This window comes from Entelurus aequoreus, linkage group LG10, assembly GCF_033978785.1.
Source record: "Entelurus aequoreus isolate RoL-2023_Sb linkage group LG10, RoL_Eaeq_v1.1, whole genome shotgun sequence".
Classification (NCBI taxonomy): Eukaryota; Metazoa; Chordata; class Actinopteri; order Syngnathiformes; family Syngnathidae; genus Entelurus; species Entelurus aequoreus.
This window is the reverse complement of record NC_084740.1, coordinates 27,648,128-27,668,707: the sequence shown is the minus strand read 5'-3', so window position 1 is coordinate 27,668,707 and position 20,580 is coordinate 27,648,128. Positions and strand designations below refer to the sequence as shown.

The following is a 20,580-nucleotide window of genomic DNA, read 5'->3' as shown; positions in this document are numbered from 1 at the left end:
AAGCTAAAGCTAGCAAGAACAACCTATATACCCCATGACACAGCTCATCTGCATGTGTTATTGTGGATGACATCATTGATGTAAGATCAATGAACAAACAGGACAGCCATCGCAACTTGAGATGCTCAGCCTTATTTTTTTTTACAGCCTCAAGTTGTCTCTTGACAAAATAAGACAAAATAAAGTTGCAAAAATGTACCTTACACAGGCATAAAGTACTAAAACACTTACTGATACATTTTCAAAATGTATTGTGCTTTGAATTAAAATAAAATATAAAATAAAATTATAATATAAAATGTTGGTCAAAATCACCCAAAGATGTATTGCACAAATGTTTGCATTTAATATTTTTTATTTATGACACCAAAAGCGCACACACTATATGGTGATAAAATAAGTGTAAAAGGTAAAAAACTGAATTTTAAAAAATTTGAACGGACAACTAATTTATATCCGTTGTTTGTTTAAATTATATTTAAAGTTGGGTTTTGGTGTTACAACAAACACTCATGTTTTCAAATTAGTGAATAATCGAGTCATTAATCGTGATTTCAGTGTCAATCAAAATAATTATATATCATTTATGCCATAATCATCCAGCCCTGTATAAGACATCCCTTGTTAAAGGGAAACTGCACTTTTTTTGGATTTCTGCCTATTGTTTACAATCATTATGATAAACTAGAATACAAAAGATTTTTTTTTTTTTTTTCGCTTTCTAACATATCAAAATCTTGTTTTGTTCTTTGTGGCTTGCAATACAGCCAATGGTAGCAATCAATTCTACCTCACAAATCACTTTAAAATTGCATTCAAAAACCGCCAATGATACTTCATTTACGTTCCGTAACCTGTATAATAACCAAGCTGTTGCAACATTGTTATTGTAAGAGCGAGCAGTGGGGAATTATTTTTCTATTGTAGCAACACATCGGCGTGCTGCAGTATTCGCCGTAAAAGCTAACTACGGCAAGAGATAAGCTAGCTTCTACTTCAGCACGAAACGCGTTTGAGTTTGTAATGTACAACACAATGCGATAGAACACCTATTAAGTATCTGTCATGTATTAGCCCACATTTCGTGTTTTGTTTGTACACAGCTGAGCTAGCAGAGAGCGTATGCACTCCAGTTGTAATGACACTCATGGCGTGCTGCGTGTATCAGGATCAATTTAATAATGACTCACTTGATGGACAGTTGTTCGTCTGGTCCAGCTGGCCTGGGACGTTTCCTGTTGATTTTGGATAAGCACGGTATTTATGTCGAAAATAGCACGGCTTCAAATTCCGCCATTTGTAGCTTCGAGTCGATTTCACCACACTCTCCCGGCTTCCGTCTGTTCCAACGTTTCACCCTCTTCCTCGTTCTCGCTTACATAAACAGTAGTTAATTCTTTGTATATTTAGCTTAAAAAAATAAGGTTGTGAATCCTCATTTGTCCAAAAATAGTTGTCTTCGTTGTCTGTTACCAAATCTGCTATGATTAGAACACACACGTGTTTGATTCCGGAAGTAGGAACACAAGTTGTTGCCAGAAGTCAGACGTGCGTTGCTATGGAAACAGAAATCAATGTGCGGAAGGAATAAATCCCGGAAATGATTAAAATGATCAAAATACGGTAAATATTGAACATATTACATATTGTTAGGAACATGTCTGTTACTACATTTACATTATATATAGATTTGCAGTGTGTATATAAAACGTTGCTGGAGGCTTTTGAAGTTGTTTTAGAGGGCTTTAAAGGCTACAACGGTGACTCCCATTAGCTGCATCTTTCAAGCGTTTTTTTTATCATCTTTAAAATCCTAAAAAAAGATATTTGTGTTCTTGCCTCTCATAATGATTGTGAACAAAAGGCAAAATTCCCAAAAAAACGTGCAGTCCCCCTTTAAGAGATATAATATGTGCAATGTGTCGGTGACTTCTGTGTCTGCAGGTTGGAACAGCAGGAGCGTGAGCGTCAGGAGCGTGAGCGTCAGGAGAGAGAGCGACAAGCTGCAGCAGGTTAGGAAAAATAATCATTCAACTGTGTTCATATCTTCTTTAGAAGTGGAACATACCAGCCAAGTGCCAAAAAGACGCACTAACATCTTTTAGTAGTCTCTGTTCCTCCAGCTCCACCATTGGCCCCTGGTGGCCTTGCTCCTCCGCCGGCTCCTCCCCCTCCCCCTGGGCCTCCTCCGCCCGCTAGCGTCCCTCCCCCTCCAGGACCGCCGCCAGCTGGACCCCCATCCGGACCCCCATCCGGAGGACCGCCGCCACCTCCACCCCTGCCCTCTGCTGGAGCTGGGGGTCTTGGTGGTGGAGGAGCCGGGGGCTTGGCGGCCGCCCTAGCAGGAGCAAAGCTTCGCAAGACGTCTAAAGTGAGTATGAAGCTCGTACCAATGTTGTTATATCATTGAGCAAGAATGTTGGGAAGGTTGCAGTGATACAGCGTTTAAGTGAAGTGATGCTGCAGAACACTGGGAGGACAGGGGAGAGAGGAGAAATAGCACCCAATTTTGACAAGGTGAAAACGACCTATTGTCAGTGCGAGTTACCTTGTCTTTTCAAAAGTGCAGGAATGTCAATTGTCAAAACTTTTAACTCAAAGGGCCGCAAACCAAAAAAAGTTACTTTTTAGGCCACTCATTTTGTGCCTGAAATAAATCCAAATTAGGTCAATACATGCTAAACTGCCTCCATCTTAGTTTTGTATTATTGAATTATTTAGTCATAATTGGCATGTTATGTTTTTTAATCAAGTTAATCTAATTTTTAATCTCAATTTTACGTTCTCTGTATGCCAACAACTTGGAGTTTATTTGCCCTCTCTATGTGCTTGACTTGTTGGGGTTGTAAAACAATGGTCTGTCACACCCCGAAGCGGTCTATGTCTACGTTTACACTGCAGGCGAAAGTGGCCCAAATCGTTTTGTTTTTTCCCAAAATCTGATTTTATTCCAGCTGACTGTTTACACTGCAAGTAAAATGTGATCTTTACCAGACTCCAGTGTAAACGCGCACGGGCCACACTGCGGCCCCACTAGCATGCGCAGTTCGATAAAGTGAAAACAAAGGAAGTACACTGGATTCCGTGAATGAACAAGGAAGTCGCTGCTACTACTACTACAAAATAATATAAAAGTTGCCACACCTTGAAAGTGAGTGTTTTTTTTTAGAGAAAATTAAATAAAGTAAAATAATTTATGAATAGATATGCATAGGTCAGTATATTATAGAGCAGGGGTCACCAACCTTTTTGAAACCAAGAGCTACTTCTTGGGTACTGATTAATGCAAAGGGCTACCAGTTTGATACACGCTTAAATAAATTGCCAGAAATAGCCAATTTGCTCAATTTACCTTTAACTCTGTTATTAATAATTAATGATATTTATCTTTGTGGAAACACTGATCATCTTAATGATTTCTCACAATAAATATATATAGAAACAGATAAATACCAATATGCAACACTTTATTTTTATATTTTCTCTAATTTTAAGTGCACATTTTTCAAATTGAACATTTTCAAATGATCACTTCTAAGACAGTCTTGTGAAATCACAATATCCCATTTTAACTAGCTAGCCACTAACATTTTTTTTAACAAATCATGAATTACTTTGCACCATGTTTGTACAAATAATAACTCATGTAAAATACAAAAGGCAACTCTCAAATTTGTAAATAAATCATGTCACACTTTGAACTGGACACCAAAAATGTTATCTGTTTCTTTGTCAGTTAATGAAGACCAAGTCTTTAAAATATTTTCTTGGATTTTCAAATTCTATTTGAGTTTTGTCTCTCTAGAATTAAAAATGTCGAGCAAAGCGAGACCAGCTTGCTAGTAAATAAATACAATTTAAAAAATAGAGGCAGCTCACTGGTAAGTACTGCTATTTGAGCTATTTTTAGAACAGGCCAGCGGGCTACTCATCTGGTCCTTACGGGCTATCTGGTGCCCGCGGGCACCGCGTTGGTGACCCCTGTTATAGAGGGTACTAATCTTTTTATAGCGTTTAAATAGAGGAAACACGGACATCAGCGTGGATCTGCAATAGCTTTATTTTTCAACTTATGTGAACAACTTACGCATTATACGTAACATGTAAATAATTATGCCAGAGCTTCAATTCCGGGCCTTCAACAATCGCTATTTTTTCGGAATCAAAATATATATTTATATATTACATATAGCCTATTATTTACACACTATTAGCTAGTGATGCATAGAAAATTTGGCCCCACCAGCCTTTCGTTACAGTAGCAGTCACTACAGTTCGGGTGGAGCTATACACAACACTGTCCATTGATTCGTCAGTTTACAGTAATAACTTGGAATGTAACTTTTAATCACTTTTGTGTACATTACTTTGTGCTGTTAGCAAGAAGATGGATCCTCTGCGGCTCCAGGGGGCAAAGCCGACGCCAGCCGCAGCAGCAACTCTTCAATTGGAGGAGGTGGTGACCTGATGGGTGAGATGAGTGCCATCTTGGCTCGAAGGTAGATACCACTGGGGGGATCACAGTTCAATGTGGCAAAAAGGTTCCTCCCTCGTTTTCTGCTACTGTTTTGGTCTAAAACACAATTCCTTGTTCACATCAGGAGAAAAGCTACTGACACTGGTGAGAAGGTGCCTCAGAAGACACAAGACAATGTACGTAGCTGCTTGTTTGCTAATTAAACCAGTCCAACAGGGAAACAAAAGGGCTCGACTCAATCCACCAAAAAACTAAACACATTCTGCCAAATGACTCACAATAAATTGTGTCTTTGTCTGCTCTCCACAGGAGGACTCAGAACCTCCAGGTCACAGTGGTGAGTAGTCAAGATTTGTCTCTGTGGCCTACAATTATTCTCCAGCAAATTCACACTCTTAAATCCATTCTCTTTGTCAGACATCATAAGACGACAGTGGGAGAAATCATCAACGATGTCCAGGTAATTCATTGGATGCATCAGCAGGCTGTCATCACCATCATGCATTTGTGTGCGTGTCTGTGTGTGTGAACTCACCATGAGTGTTTCCCTTTATCACTGCGCATGCTTTCCAAGTTCTTTGTATGTGGAAAGTCCACCATTTCCATCCTAAGAATGTGTGCATGTGTTAATGTCACTAACAGGAATAACTCCATTCCCAAGAGCATGGACTCCATCTCCTCATTGTCCCAAAGTTCCAGGTATGCATGCTGCCACACCTGCTTGTTACCTTACTCCACCCACCCTTGCTTGTTCTTCAATGCATTTTACTTTTAGAACACACGTGCACAAAGTGTTGCCATGTCCATTGCTGTAGGATACTCTATGGTCAGTGCTGCCCCCTTTTGGTCAAATCACATTTTGCAGTTTGCTAGGTTATGGATTAGTTTAACCCAGTGGTTGGCAACCTACTGTCGAAAGACCTATTTTGCCCCCTGCAGAAATGGTTTGGACTTTGGAGTCTCAAAACATAACACAGCTGATAAAATTGTCAAAGTTTTATTTTTTTATTTTTTTCATTTTACCAGTTAAAATAGAATACAACAAACAGAAGTGTGTGCCGGTCTACTTGAGAAAAAAATACTACTTTTAAGAAAATGCTTAGTGCTTGTTTTGAAAATATCATTCAATTTGACATGTTTTGTTAATATCTTGCCACATGTCAAGCATACAGGTAAGCGAGCATAGTTGGCAGGAGTCTGGCACCTCATGATTTGATTTGATTCTGATTCTTGAGGCGACAATTTGATTCGGAATCGTTTCTTGATCAACATGATTCAATTTCTCTTGGTGTATTGATTGGAATGCAAATTAGAATACAATCTTTTAAAAACAGGTTACATGAGCTCCTCTTGGCTGCTTAGTTCTTACATAAGACTTATAAGCACGGTGTAAAAATGTATTTAAGAAATGTTATTTACAAAACTCACAGAATGTTAATCTAATAAAAGAAAATAGAGCAACTCCAACCTAATCCCATATTTACAATACTTAAAATAACCATTGAGAAGACATACCACTTACTTCTAATACAATACTAAAAAAAAGGAAAAACAAAAATTAATAAAAGCAAGCAGTATCATTAATAATATTAATATCAATAATGGTTGTTTTATGTTTTAATCCAAACATTGATTTAAAAAATAAAATTTAAAAAAAGCACTAAAAAATTATTTAAATTTTTTTTTAATGGATTTTTGAAAATCGATTGGTAATTGGAATACATTTTTTTTAAATCGTGGTTTGGATGAGAATCTAATGTTTTATTGCGATTTTTTTATTTGTTTTTATTTAATTAATTTATTTAATTTTTTTTATAAGTTTCCCTACTATCCATGCAGAAATCAACTCTTATTTTGTTCTGAGATTTCTCTTTTTTGGGGACATATTCATGTTTAGTTTACTGCAGGGGTCGCACGCTAAAGAAGACAACGTCACTCCCCTGCTCCTCCCCTTTTCCTTGCCTTCCACTCGCTCATGCAATCACCAATCATGACTAAGCCTGTGCACATTCACGGCCTCACAGACAGTCAAAACCCGGAGGACTCCCTGTTAAGCCCTTTTTTTTACTTAGTTTACAGTGTGTTTATAGTACTTTTGGAAAAACAAATATATCAGTAGGTATTTAGTAAAAAAAAAAAAAAAAAAAATCTTCATTTTTCATTCAAAACTATGACAAAATGTTTCCTACTTCTAATGATGCATATTATTTTATTTTGTATATTGTAGCACCATAGCATCTGGTCCTTGCAGTGCACTTTTTTGTTTTGTTTTTAAACATAGAAGCCCCATTTTTTTATATTTGTGTTCTGTCAATGTGCAGGGTGAAGCCTGCAAACAACGGTAATGACGCAAGCGGACAAGTAGACGACTCAGACTTAGAGAAAATGAAACAGGTAACTTAATTTCAGGACCATGACAGACACCGTTTAAAAAATATTGGTCAAAGTGACTGATTTTTTTGTCTTGGTTTTTTTGCAGGAAATCCTCGAGGAGGTGAGAAAAGAACTTCATAAAGTAAAGGAAGAAATCATCAGAGGTGAGAACACAAAAATACTGTATTTCATCATATAGTGGACATTTACTCAGCTGTAGCAAGTACCAGCCATCTGTTAGGGGTGAAGCATTTATTAAAAGGCAGCTCTTCGTGCCAAAGTAGAGAACTTTTTTATACACTGCATATTTTAAATAATTAATGGATCTTTGTTCAAAATCATGTGGTGGTATAATGGTACACACGTCTGCCTTTTGTAGCAGAGAGGTTGGATTCCTTGCCAGGTTTGTGTCAGGAAACTAAGCCCATACCATTCATGCAATTGATTGACTTAGACCAGGGGTGTCAAACTCAAATACAGAGTGGGCCAAAATTTAAAACTGAACAAAGCCGCGAGCCAATGTTGAACAAATTAACCTTTTAATAGGGACCCAAACAAGTTTTGCATTGAATATTGAACAAGCAAGGCTTATATAACTTTATAGTGACATGCAAAATCGAGTTTCAAATAATAATAATAATAATTAAAAAATATCAATGGCCTATCAAATACAATTTAAATAAATATTGATTCCCTCTTTTGTATTTGCAGCCTTCTGAGGTAAATATCTACATTAACTTTTTCCACAGGCTAATACATTTGCAAATAAAATAACAATGAATAAAACAACCATTCAGGACTTTAAACTGCTCAGTTTGCAACACACTGATCTAATATGATGTGCCCAAGCCAGATACCTGGCATCTTTTCTTGGATGCTGGTTCATTAATGTCGGGGCTCTGGCTTTGAGCTGAGGCAACCTTCATTATCGAACAAAGGTGTTCATCAGTCATTATATCTCGTCCACCCGGACCACAGTCTTGGGGGCGTGCCTTAAATGCACTGCCTTTAACGTACTCTACGAGCTATCGTCACGTCCGCTTTTCATCCATTCTAACATCGTTCAGACCCAGTCACAAGATATGTGCGGCTTCTGTACACACACACACGAGTGAATGCAACGCATACTTCATCAACAGCGATACAGGTTACACTGAGGGTGCCAGTATAAAAAACTTTAACACTGTCAGAAATATACGCCACACTGTGAATCCACACCAAACAAGAATGACAAACACATTTCGGGAGAACATCCGCACCGTAACACAACATAAACACAACAGAACAAATACCCAGAATCCTTTGCAGCACTAACTCTTCCGGGACGCTACAATATAACACTACAATACTGTATATGTAATATATAGTATCTGATTATTTGGAACCTATTGTTTAGCAGCTTTTGTTCCACTTCATAAAAGCGGCAATTCCTCTAAACCTTACTGTAAACTTTAGCTTTACTCAGCTTTACAGTTGATTGATTGATTGATTGATTGATTGATTGATTGATTGATTGATTGAGACTTTTATTAGTAGGTTGCACAGTGAAGTACATATTACGTACAATTGACCACTAAATGGTAACACCCAAATAAGTTTTTCAACTTGTTTAAGTCGGGGTCCACTTAAATTGATTCATGATACAGATATATACTATCATATATATACTATCATCATAATACAGTCATCACACAAGATAATCACATTGAATTATTTACATTATTTACAATCAGGGGTGTGGGGGGGTAGGATATGGACAGCAGGGAGGGAGAGGGAGAGAGAGAGAGAGAGAGATCAGAAGGCAAAAGAAAAAGTATCTGCATTTGATTGTTTACATTTGATTATTAGCATTTGATTATTAGCAATCCGGGGAGGGTGTTAGTTAAGGGTTGTAGCTGCCTGGAGGTGAACTTTTATTGCGGTTTTGAAGGAGGATAGAGATGCCCTTTCTTTTATACCTGTTGGGAGCGCATTCCACATTGATGTGGCATAGAAAGAGAATGAGTTAAGACCTTTGTTAGTTCGGAATCTGGGTTTAGCGTGGTTAGTGGAGCTCCCCCTGGTGTTGTGGTTATGGCGGTCATTTACGCTAAGGAAGTAGTTTGACATGTAATTCGGTATCAGGGAGGTGAAGTGGATTTTATAGACTAGGCTCAGTGCAAGTTGTTTAACCCTGTCCTACACCTTGAGCCAGCCCACTTTGGAGAAGTGGGTAGGAGTGAGGTGGGATCTGGGGTGGAGGTCTAGAAGTAACCTGACTAGTTTGTTCTGAGATGTTTGGAGTTTAGATTTGAGGATTTTTGTGCTAGGGTACCAGGAGGTGCATGCGTAATCGAAAAAGGGTTGAACGAGAGTTCCCGCCAGAATCCTCATGGTGCTTTTGTTGACCAGAGAGGAGATTGCCATGTCTACTGTGCAGATAGTGTGTTTAGTAATGAGGTTTAGTGGTTTATTAGTAGTCAGGGGCGTAGCACCAAATTCTGGAGCCCATACACAAGACTCCTTAAGGGCCCCCAACCCACTCTAAACGTCACCGCCCCATGCACACACATTTGGTATGTTTACATGAAAACCAGTTTTCTAAAACACATGTAATTTAATTAGGTATTTTACTTTTTAGAGATGTGATCAACATATCTAGATAAACCCTCTAAAAAAATTTGGTTTTGTTTTGGGGAAAAAAGTTATTTTATTTTATTTTTTTATTTAAAAAAAAAAATCAATAAGTGGCCAGAGTATTAATTTAAAATCACATAAACTGTCTGATAATTTAGCCTACTTCAGAGTACAAAGTAGAGATTAATACTATTATAATATGAATCATAATAATGCATTGTTGTTATTATAATTATATTATTATTAGTGCATTTCCTGAAAGGTAAGTGTCCCCTTGTCTTTAAAAACTAGTGACGCCTCTGTTTCTAACTTTAATCAAGAGTCTTTGGATGCACCACAGTTATGGGCAATGAGATGGAAAAGTAAAACTTTTCCAGACCTTTCTCCTATGCTGCCACAGATAGATTTAATATATTTTTACCTGTGTTTTATCACCACCTTGTTGCAAAATGCAGCTGCTGTGAGGGAATGCTTGAAAATAAGCTTTGATGACGTTATGACATGCATGTTGTGTGACGTGTTGGAAGCGAGGTTTAGTTTAGCCAGGTTAGCCGCTATCCAGATGGAACAAACTAATTCGTATTTTTGATAGGGAGTAGTCTTAGACACGCCTAATTTGATTGCAGCAACCTTAATATTGAACTTTCATGGCTGTATTAATTTTAAATGTTAACAGTTTTTACGTCTTGTTACAGTGTTTGTTTAGTAAAGTTGACACACCTCTATTAGAGGAGAACTCGCTATTTAACTTTATGCACACTTTTTACCATAACTTTGTCACTAATTTTTTCTTTCTTTCATTTTCTCAATTCACAGCCTTCATTCAGGAGCTGCAAAAGAGAAGCACATAGTTGCGATGTAGCAGAGGGATGTGATGGATGGAGGCGTGTTGGGACCTTTGCTCCACTGCGCCATCTATAATGTAGCCCAGGGATTTCTCATTTTGTCTTCTCTCTCTCTCTCTCTCTCTGTCTCTGTCTCTCTCTCTGTCTCTCTGTCACACACACACACACACACACACACACACACACACACACACACACACACACACACACACACACAAGCATTGCTTTTGTTTCACCATGCATTCATGCTCTTATTGTAAATGATAACCCAGGGAACCGCCTCCTCAGGCAGCCATGCCACTTTGTCAACGGTGGCTTGCTTATTTTGATGATCCTGTCGTTTTTTTCATCCTAATCCCAACGTTTCCTCTGTGGGAATCAATCGCAGCCAGAGCTTGCCGTCATTGTCATCTTCATATCAGGAGTCTTTTCTGCTATGCGTGCTGGTCTGACAGGACGCATTTACTGTTAAAGCAATATTCAGGGCTTAAAAGTATCTGCCACATTTTTACTGTAACAGCAAGATGCTGAAATGTTGGGATTTTACAATGTTCTCCCAGCTCAAACACTGCAATCTGTCACACATCTGCTGGTTTATTTCCATTCATTCTAATCGGAAGAAGGAAAAGCGACCGTTAGGAGTAGATCAGAGAACTCTGACTGAAGACCCAAGCCTTTACTGCTGCGGGAAGGAGAGACGAGCAAAATGGACGACGTTGGACAAGCGGAATGCTGTGAAAGAGGAGCATGTTGTCGTTTTATGAAACGTGTTCTCTTTACATTGCACTTGATCCGGAGTTAAGTGTGAGCGTGTGCCACACTGCCTTGACAGACTCCCCTCTCAACACCCCCACCACCTTTTCCGTCAAAAAGAAATATTGTTGTCGGCCAGTGCAGTGGTCCTAAACTGTGCTTTTGCTGGTTCTTTGTCTTCAATTATTTGCTATATTTTCTACCTTTTCTGGAAAAAAAAACATGGCCATGAATAGGTCAATTAATTTGGCCATGACCAACTGCCTTGAGAATGAATATATAAATATATATATATATATGGATAAATATATGTTTTGAGGGAAAATGTTAACAAAAATGAAATGGTTTTTCTATTTTAATTAAAATGACTGGTGAATGGGGATTTTTTTTTGTTCCATTTTGATGATTGTTTTCTTATGTTATTTTGGGTTTCTTTTTCTTATAGAGTCTAGGCTTTTTACACTGAAATATAAAGAAAACAGCTTAGAGACACTGGATTAGAAATGCCTTTATAGTCCAATACAGCTGCTTCTTGAAATGCATTTCTTTTGTCTCAGAATTTATTCCCCCCGTTTTCCGATGTACCATTTTTACCATGACAAAATTTCATCTGAAAATGTTAACCGATCTCAACTGATTCCACTGTCAAATTAGCTCATTCTTCACGTTTGGGCTGACTTCACTCCCCCAACTTTTCCCAAAATGTCCTTATCTTTTAAATTTCTCAACCAATTTAAACCATTCCGCGACAATCAAAAACACTGTTTTAGGAATTCCACATTTTCCGGACAAAATATTTCAGTTGAACTAAGAGTTCTTACTACTTCCACATTTGTCAACCTATGCAAACTTCCTCAACATCAATACAGACAATCAGTTTTGTAGCTTTTCCGCTATTTTAAAATCCAAATTTGTACTTGAGAAGTCATACTATCACATTTCTCAGTCGATACAAACCATTCCACAAACAAAACATAAGCTCTATAAGAAATTCCAGCTTTTCCTGGAACTTCCCAAAATGTCCAAATTGGGGTTAAGACTTTTTCCCGCTTCCAGTTTTCACAACCCTTTGAAGATATCTCAGCATCCAAACATTATGCTCATTCAGGCTGACAATTTTCCATGTCGTAAAAATGTACACTTCCACATTTTCAGCGACACAAATTCTCTCTGAATTACAGTTACTACTATTGAACATTTCTCGGTCGATTCAAATCTTTCAACATTCTGCTCCTTCAGAACATCTCAAAAATGCCCATCCTTTTCCATGATTCCACATTTTCTCAACAGTCTTAGATCTCAGCTTCAGCTCTAAAGCCTTTACACGTGATGTCTTCTGAAATTGTAATTACTATTGATGGTTCTAGAAATACTTAACATGTATTTTCCCTAATTTTTTAATTATGTGAGCTTTTGGATTTTACACACCTTTGCCCATCATTGCACGTTTCAACCACAGTAGATTAGGTAGATTACGACATTTCATTAAAGATGAGAAACCTTTCTTAGGCCAAATAAGTTCTGCTTGGTTACCGTACATTACTATGTTTACCAACTGTTACACTCTACCTGCGTTTTTTTGTTGAACATTCACAAGTCGGGTCTTCTGGAAGTTTTCCCATGTTACAACGTTGGTCTCACTCCCGCAAAAGCGTTGTCGATTGCGTACATAAGCACCACAAGCGGGGGCTCCACAAGTAAGCTCCTGCAAAAGTGAGCCCCGATGAGTTATTTACTCTCTTAATAGTGGAAAAAAGCAGAGAATTTTACTGGGTCAAAACGAGTGTTCACGGGGGGCGAGTACTAGGCTATCGAGGGGAATTTTGTCAAAAGGATGATATATCTTTAAGAATTTGACCTTTTGTACCATTCTTATGATAGTTTAAGATTACTTGGGTTACACATTTGGAGACAGTATGCCTTAAAGGAACAAGAGATACCAAAACACACATTAATGTCCCCAAAACAATAGTGATAATAGACAGTATTGACGCCAAAGGATGTTCAAAACGAAATGGTGAGTTTAAGTTTATATTTGTTATAACAGTCCTACACATACCAAAATGGACATCAATGTCTCCAAAACAATAGTGATAGACAGACTGACGCCAAATTAAGTTCGAAACACAATGGTGAATGTTAGTTAACTCAAGTTTGTATTTTCATACAGCTGCATTTTTTTCCAGTTACATTTTATTAGAAACGCCAGACAGATTTGGTTAGAATTGTGAGTCCTTCCAGAGCCTTTTTGATGCTTCCGGACTGCGAAGTCTGTCACGACCGATCGGTACCAGAAGACCTGTCAACTTGTTTTGTTGCAGTTATGGCGGTGCACGCAGTCACTGTTGCTATGGGTTTTTGTCTTTTGTAAAATCTTAATGTCTTATGAACAGTAATGGGTTAGTTACTGAAAAACAGTAACTAGTTACAGTTACTAGTTACTTTATTTCAAAAGTAACTGTTACTGAGTTACTTACACCAAAAAGTAACATGTTACTGTGAAAAGTAACTATTTACATATCAGTTGGGAAGTTGTGTTAGATGTAAATATAAACGGAATACAATGATTTGCAAATCCTTTTCAACCCATATTCAGTTGAATGCACTACAAAGACAAGATATTTGATGTTCAAAGTCATATTTTTTGCAAATAATTAACTTAGAATTTCATGGCTGCAACACGAGCCAAAGTAGTTGGGAAAGGGCATGTTCACCACTGTGTTACATGGCCTTTCCTTTTAACAACACTCAGTAAACGTTGGGGAAGTGAGGAGACACATTTTTTAAGCTTCTCAGGTGGAATTCTTTCCCATTCTTGCTTGATGTACAGCTTAAGTTGTTCCAACAGTCCGGGGGTTTCTGTTGTGGTATTTTAGGCTTCATAATGCACCACACATTTTCAATGGGAGACAGGTCTGGACCACAGGCAGGCCAGTCTAGTACCCGCACTCTTTTACTATGAAGCCACGATGTAACACGTGGCTTGGCATTGTCTTGCTGAAATAAGCAGGGGCGTCCATGGTAACATTGCTTGGATGGTAACATGCGTTGCTCCAAAACCTGTATGTACCTTTCAGCATTAATGGCGCCTTCACAGATGTGTAAGTTACCCATGTCTTGGGCACTAATACACCCCCATACCATCACAGATGCTGGCTTTTCAACTGTTGCGCCTATAACAATCCGGATGGTTCTTTTCCTCTTTGGTCCGGAGGACACAACGTCCACAGTTTCCAAAAACAATTTGAAATGTGGACTCGTCAGACCACAGAACACTTTTCCACTTTGTATCAGTCCATCTTAGATGAGCTCAGGCCCAGCGAAGCTGACGGCGTTTCTGGGTGTTGATAAACGTTTTTCGCCTTGCATAGGAGAGGTTTAACTTGCACTTACAGATGTAGCGACCAACTGTAGTTACTGACATTGGGTTTCTGAAGTGTTCCTGAGCCCATGTGGTGATATCCTTTACACACTGATGTCGCTTGTTGATGCAGTACAGTCTGAGGCATTGAAGGTCACGGGCTTAGCTGCTTACGTGCAACGATTTCTCCAGATTCTCTGAACCCTTTGATGATATTACGGACCGTAGATGGTGAAATCCCTAAATTCCTTGCAATAGCTGGTTGAGAAAGGTTTTTCTTAAACTGTTCAACAATTTGCTCACGCATTTCTTGACAAAGTGGTGACCCTCGCCCCATCCTTGTTTGTGAATGACTGAGCATTTCATGGAATCTACTTTTATACCCAATCATGGCACCCACCTGTTCCCAATTTGCCTGTTCACCTGTGGGATGTTCCAAATAAGTGTCTGATGAGCATTCCTCAACTTTATCAGTATTTATTGCCACCTTTCCCAACTTTTTTGTCACGTGTTGCTGGCATCAAATTCTAAAGTTAATGATTATTTGCACAAAAAAAAAATCAGTTTGAACATCAAATATGTTTTTGTAGCATATTCAACTGAATGTGGGTTGAAAGGGATTTGCAAATCATTGTATTCCGTTTATATTTACATCTAACACAATTTCCCATATGGAAACGGGGTTTGTAGTTACTTTTTATTTATTTTTATTTTTTAAGGCTCCCATTATTGCCCTTTTAGCCTTCATTTCAGTACTGTTATTGCACTGGAGAATAATACAATGTGTTGATCAACTTGACATGCATTTGCATCACTGAACTCTGCTAAGCAATGTGGTCTACATACAACGGTTGGGATAACAACGCTATCTTTCATAAGTTATGAAAGATAACATACAAATCAAAACCGTTATTCAAATACAATATTTATTTTAAAACCGTACAGAAACCCGAACGATGTGCTCAGCAGCCTTAAATGACAAAAGAATCGATCTTTTTTACTATATTTTGTGCAATTTAAAATGATACGTTTTGTTAGACCGTATGTTCATCTATAAAATACATATTGCATATATAGATTATAAAGTTTAGTGCCTCGTTTAAAAAAAAATTTTTTTTTTTAAATGAATGATCGGAGTCAGCGACGCCCCCGTGCGTCATTCACTGCAATGTCAGAACAGTCATTGTTTGAAATTGTCACGATAATACTTTTAAATGTACCCCTTACTCGTTTTTGATATTGTTCTCTTTTACTACTAGGTAAGCGCAGTGGTTATACAAACCATTAAAAAAACATCCAAATATCACAGAACGTGAGGATGCAGAAGCTCCGTTGAAAGGTGACGTAGTCTTCCGCGCATGCGTGGACCGATCGGGTCTTCCGGCACAGATCGGGTAGTGACAACATCTCACAGCGTCCGCCGCCATTGCGGATTTTGGACACAAGCTCAGCCGCCGTTATCCCATCGATGCCGTGCAGCAAGCCGTCCCCCCCCCAGAAGCCGACACATTGAGCATCTTTACGGACACGTCGCTTGGCTGGCACGTTTAACAGCACTGCCGTGTTTTTGCCGTCCCTTTCATTGATAACATTTTTGAAGCCGGACTGGATCCGACCTACACGTAGCGCAAGGAGGTCGTAGTAGCTAGCTGCCCTGCTAGCTAGCACAACGGCTAACATTTCCATAACGCTGGAGAAGCCCGAGGAAAACACCATGTCCCAAATCCTGCCCATCCGCTTCCAGGAGCACCTACAGGTAATATAACACTTAAAAAAAAATCATTTAAGCAGTGTTCATATCTATTTGATGACAGCTCGCGAGCAGCGCCGACGTCAATACCCGCAGCAAATGAATGACCACCCCTCCCCTCCCCCGTTTAGCATCAGCTCGCTTGCAGGCGAAGCAATTCCCAGTCGTTTTGTCATCACGACAACGAAATATGTCAACTATTTACTGTTGCAAGCATTATTTTGAATGACATGTCTTCATTTAAGTAACTCGTACCGTCACCGATGTGTCGTGATGGGTAACCCCAGCAGTCACGTCATCAAATGACTGCAACGTTACTTAATTCGCACGAAAGTCCTTCTAAATGTTGAGATCGTTGTATATTTATGTGGTGGCGGTTTAAATTTAGTACCTGGATGCATGTGTCAAAATGTCACGCTGCTCGGTATGACGTTGGTGAGGGTGATGATGATGGGATAGACTAGAGGATGAGTCAAATGATGAACTTGAGCTGCAGGCGGACTCTCATAAAGTAGCCTTGCAATGTATTACCATTTCGAAATTCACTAACACATGGGTGTCAAACTCATTTTAGATGGGGGGCCACAGAAAAAAGTCTACTCCGAAGTGGGCCGGACTGGTAAAATCACGGCACGATAACTTAAAAATAAGGACAAATTCAGATTGTTTTCTTTGTTTAAAAATAGAACAAGCACATTCTTAAAAATTTACAGATCATAATGTTGTTTTCTTTAAAGGCCTACTGAAACCCACTACTACCAACCACACAGTCAGATAGTTTGTATATCAATGATGAAATCTTAACATTGCAACACATGCCAATACGGCCGGGTTAACTTATAAAGTGCAATTTTAAATTTCCCGCAAAATATCCGGCTGAAAACGTCTCGGTATGATGACGTTTGCGCGTGACGTCACGAGTTGAAGCAGACATTTTGGAATAGCACGGTGGCCAGCTTAAGTCGTCTGTTTTCACCACATAATTCCACAGTATTCTGGACATCTATGTTGGTGAATCTTTTGCAATTTGTTTAATGGGCAATGAAGACAGCAAAGAAGAAAGCTGTAGGTGGGATTGGTGTATTAGCGGCTGGCTACAGCAACACAACCAGGAGGACTTTGAGTTGGATAGCAGACGCGCTATCCGACGCTAGCCGCCAACCGCACCAATGATTGGGTGAAGTCCTTCGTAGCGCCGTCGATCGCTGGAACGCAGGTGAGGACGGGTGGTGATGAGCAGATGAGGGCTGGCGTAGGTGGAGAGCTAATGTTTTTAGCATAGCTCTGTAGAGGTCCCGTAGCTAAGTTAGCTTCATTGGCGTCGTTAGCAACAGCATTGCTAGGCTTCGCCAGGCTGGACAGCATTAACCGTGTGGTTACAGGTCCAGGGTTTTGTTCAGTGTCTCCTGATAGTAGAAGTAATAATAGTATTGTTGATCTTCGGTCTATCCTTCCAGTCAGGGGCTTATTTCTTCCGTTTCTATCCGCAGTTAAGCACGATGCTATCACGTTAGCTCCGAAGCTAAAGTGCTCCACCGATGTATTGTCGTGGAGATAAAAGTCACTGTGAATGTCCATTTCGCGTTCTCGACTCTCATTTTCAAGAGGATATAGTATCCGAGGTGGTTTAAAATACAAATCCGTGATCCACAATAGAAAAAGGAGAAAGTGTGGAATCCAATGAGCCCTTACCTAAGTTACGGTCAGAGCGAAAAAAGATACACCCTGGCGTCCTGCACTGCACTCTAATCCTTCACTCTCACTTTCCTCATCCATGAATCTTTCATCATCGCTCAAATTAATGGGGTAATCGTCGCTTTCTCGGTCCGAATCGCTCTCGCTGCTGGTGTAAACAATGTGCAGATATGAGGAGCTCTTCAACCTGTGACGTCACGCTACTTCCGGTACAGGCAAGGCTTTTTTTATCAGCGACCAAAAGTTGCAAACTTTATCGTCGATGTTCTCTACTAAATCCTTTCAGCAAAAATATGGCAATATCGCGAAATGATCAAGTATGACACATAGAATGGATCTGCTATCCCCGTTTAAATAAGAAAATCTCATTTCAGTAGGCCTTTAAACTTACATGTTGCGGTTAATAGTATTATATCTTTATTTGTCGTTATTTATACTTTCTGAATAAATGTTCATCAGTCAACTCATTGGTGTTAATTTTCAATCCATCAAGATAAAAAAATAATATCGAAATCAAATTACAGGAAGTTATTTATGTAGTTAGCTCATTTTCCACGACTTTGTCTTTTCTTTTTTTTTTACGTATGTAGCATAATCTACAAAGATACAAAGAATTGCTATTGCGACATCTAGTGGACACATTTAGAACAACAGTTTCTTACATTCAAAAATTCCGGCTCATTTTTATACTTAGCAAACTCATCTGGGGCGGTATAGCTCGGCTGGTACAGCGGCCGTGCCAGCAACTTGAGGGTTCCAGGTTCGATCCCCGCTTCCGCCATCCTAGTCACTGCCGTTGTGTCTTTGGCCAAGGCACTTTACCCACCTGCTCCCAGTGCCACCCACACTGGTTTAAATGTAACTTAGGTATTGGGTTTCACTATGTAAAAGCGCTTTGAGTCACTAGAGAAAAGCGCTATATAAATATAATTCACTATAAAAAAAATTCACTATCCCATGGGCCGGTTTGAACCCTGTCTGCGGGCCGTACGTTTGACACCCCTGCTCTTAAAAGCAGAGGTGGGGGAAATAATAGATTTTTAGATGCATCGCAATTCGGACAGGGACGTTCATACGTCGATAATCGATATATTTATTGTAAATAAAGTAATGCCGACAGTTCTAAAATGTTACTGACTGCAGCAAGCCACCTTACAGAGAGATCTGAGCAGCTCCCTTATTTTAGGGCACTTTTGTTCCAGTCATGCAAACATTTCCATTAATTTAATAAATGTGATGGGATTTAATTGAACTGTTTCTTTTTACAAATGCACTGTTTTTAAAAGTTGCAATAGATAAGCGCTTATTTAGTCAAATTAAAATAAATGTACAATTGCATTAATAAACATGAATTAAAGATGCATCAATAATCGATTTTTAATCGAATCATAGCTCCTGAATCGTAATCCAATCGTGAGGTGCCCACATATTCCCACCGCTAACAGTATTGTTTAATATCTCATTTGTTGTTTTTTTGGCTTCAGAGATCAACCTGGTGATTTTGGCTGCACAAAATAAGTTATCATTGGGTATACAAGCTATCCTATATATCCGATATCCATTCAGTCTGATACACTTGTAGGATGTATTTAAAGTTGTGCATTTGTATAACCAAAAAATGCATTAGTTTTCTCTGACCCTCAGTAATAGTACAAGTTATTGAGGGCGTTTCCAACTTTGTGACCACGCCCGTAACCACGCCCCCAACTTTCCAAATTTGCCAGTCATTCTAAGCTTCCTTAGAGTTATGTAATCTACAATAAAATGTGCTGCAATCAAGTGATTCAATCAAAACGTGCATGCTTAAAGAAATCAATCATGTGAGATTTATCCTTTGCAAAATGCATACATGTAAACTAGAAATTGACGGTTTTAGTTTTAGGAAAACACAATGTATCTCTCAAGGCATCGTCTACATGGTCATTTGAATTTCAGTACATAAATGTGGTGAAACTAAGCACTGTAGGTGGTTAGTTATTTACCCTTTAATGATATTGTGGGGAAAACATGTTTTAAATAAAACTGTGTGGCCCAGTTGTGAAACTTGAATCCAGTCTTTCCCCACAGGATACAGTTAGGCTGCTAGAGTGAGTGAGCATCTCTAAAGACAAACTATACCTCAGTCTCCCAAAACCCAAAATAATTTTGATAAATGGTAAAATTATTATATGTAAGGCAGCGTTTCCCATATAATCATTTGTGGTGCCACAAAACAACAAAAATGTTGACTGCTACAAGTAGATTTTGTGCTACGCGTTGGACCTTGTTCATAAACACATTATAATGCACCTGGTCTGATAGAAAATAAGAAGATGGAGCAGGAGGTCGCCTTGCGCCGATATTCGATAAGTCGATGAACTGACGTTTCCCAGCTTCGATAAATCGCCATGTCAATGCTTCAAGGGCATTCATGCTTTTCGTCACTTATAATAGCTATGCACATTTGTGGCATAGCGGAATGAAAAGAAGGGGGTGAATTCTCTTGTCCTCATTAAGTTTCTTTGACTCTTTGTGTGGCGAGGCCCGTGAGCATCACACAGTGCAACTAGTTAACATGTAGCAGCTAACATGGACAAAATTATCACCAAACCAAATTGCACCGCACCAGTGTGGGAATATTTCAGTTCAAACCTTTGGAACAAGATGAGCCTATCAACACAGAGGAGTCAGTTTGCCGAATGTGTGCAAAAATGACAAACCTGCACCTGCA

The 20,580-nt window shown here is 39.0% G+C and overlaps 2 protein-coding genes across 5 annotated transcripts in view; both read left to right on the top strand.

The window, feature by feature from the left end:
* vaspb (vasodilator stimulated phosphoprotein b) overlaps positions 1 to 11,606 on the top strand; it is a 51,735-nt gene extending 40,129 nt beyond the window's left edge. The window contains exons 5-14 of one of the 3 annotated variants that reach the window (XM_062060482.1): positions 1,945 to 2,012; positions 2,109 to 2,371; positions 4,381 to 4,499; positions 4,602 to 4,653; positions 4,787 to 4,814; positions 4,895 to 4,937; positions 5,120 to 5,176; positions 6,799 to 6,871; positions 6,957 to 7,014; positions 10,283 to 11,606. In XM_062060482.1, coding sequence (XP_061916466.1) covers positions 1,945 to 2,012; positions 2,109 to 2,371; positions 4,381 to 4,499; positions 4,602 to 4,653; positions 4,787 to 4,814; positions 4,895 to 4,937; positions 5,120 to 5,176; positions 6,799 to 6,871; positions 6,957 to 7,014; positions 10,283 to 10,317 — 796 coding nt within the window. In that variant the 3' untranslated portion in view covers positions 10,318 to 11,606. Of the gene's footprint in view, positions 1 to 1,944; positions 2,013 to 2,105; positions 2,372 to 4,380; positions 4,500 to 4,601; positions 4,654 to 4,786; positions 4,815 to 4,894; positions 4,938 to 5,119; positions 5,177 to 6,798; positions 6,872 to 6,956; positions 7,015 to 10,282 lie in introns of all 3 variants that reach the window. The other 2 variants (XM_062060481.1, XM_062060483.1) reach the window with 2 other exon arrangements.
* Positions 11,607 to 15,782: 4,176 nt separating this feature from the next.
* Positions 15,783 to 20,580, top strand: part of LOC133658431 (clathrin heavy chain 1-like) — a 41,898-nt gene continuing 37,100 nt past the window's right edge. The window contains exon 1 of one of the 2 annotated variants that reach the window (XM_062060478.1): positions 15,783 to 16,181. In XM_062060478.1, coding sequence (XP_061916462.1) covers positions 16,140 to 16,181 — 42 coding nt within the window. In that variant the 5' untranslated portion in view covers positions 15,783 to 16,139. The remainder of the gene's footprint in view (positions 16,182 to 20,580) is intronic. The other variant, XM_062060479.1, reaches the window with a different exon arrangement.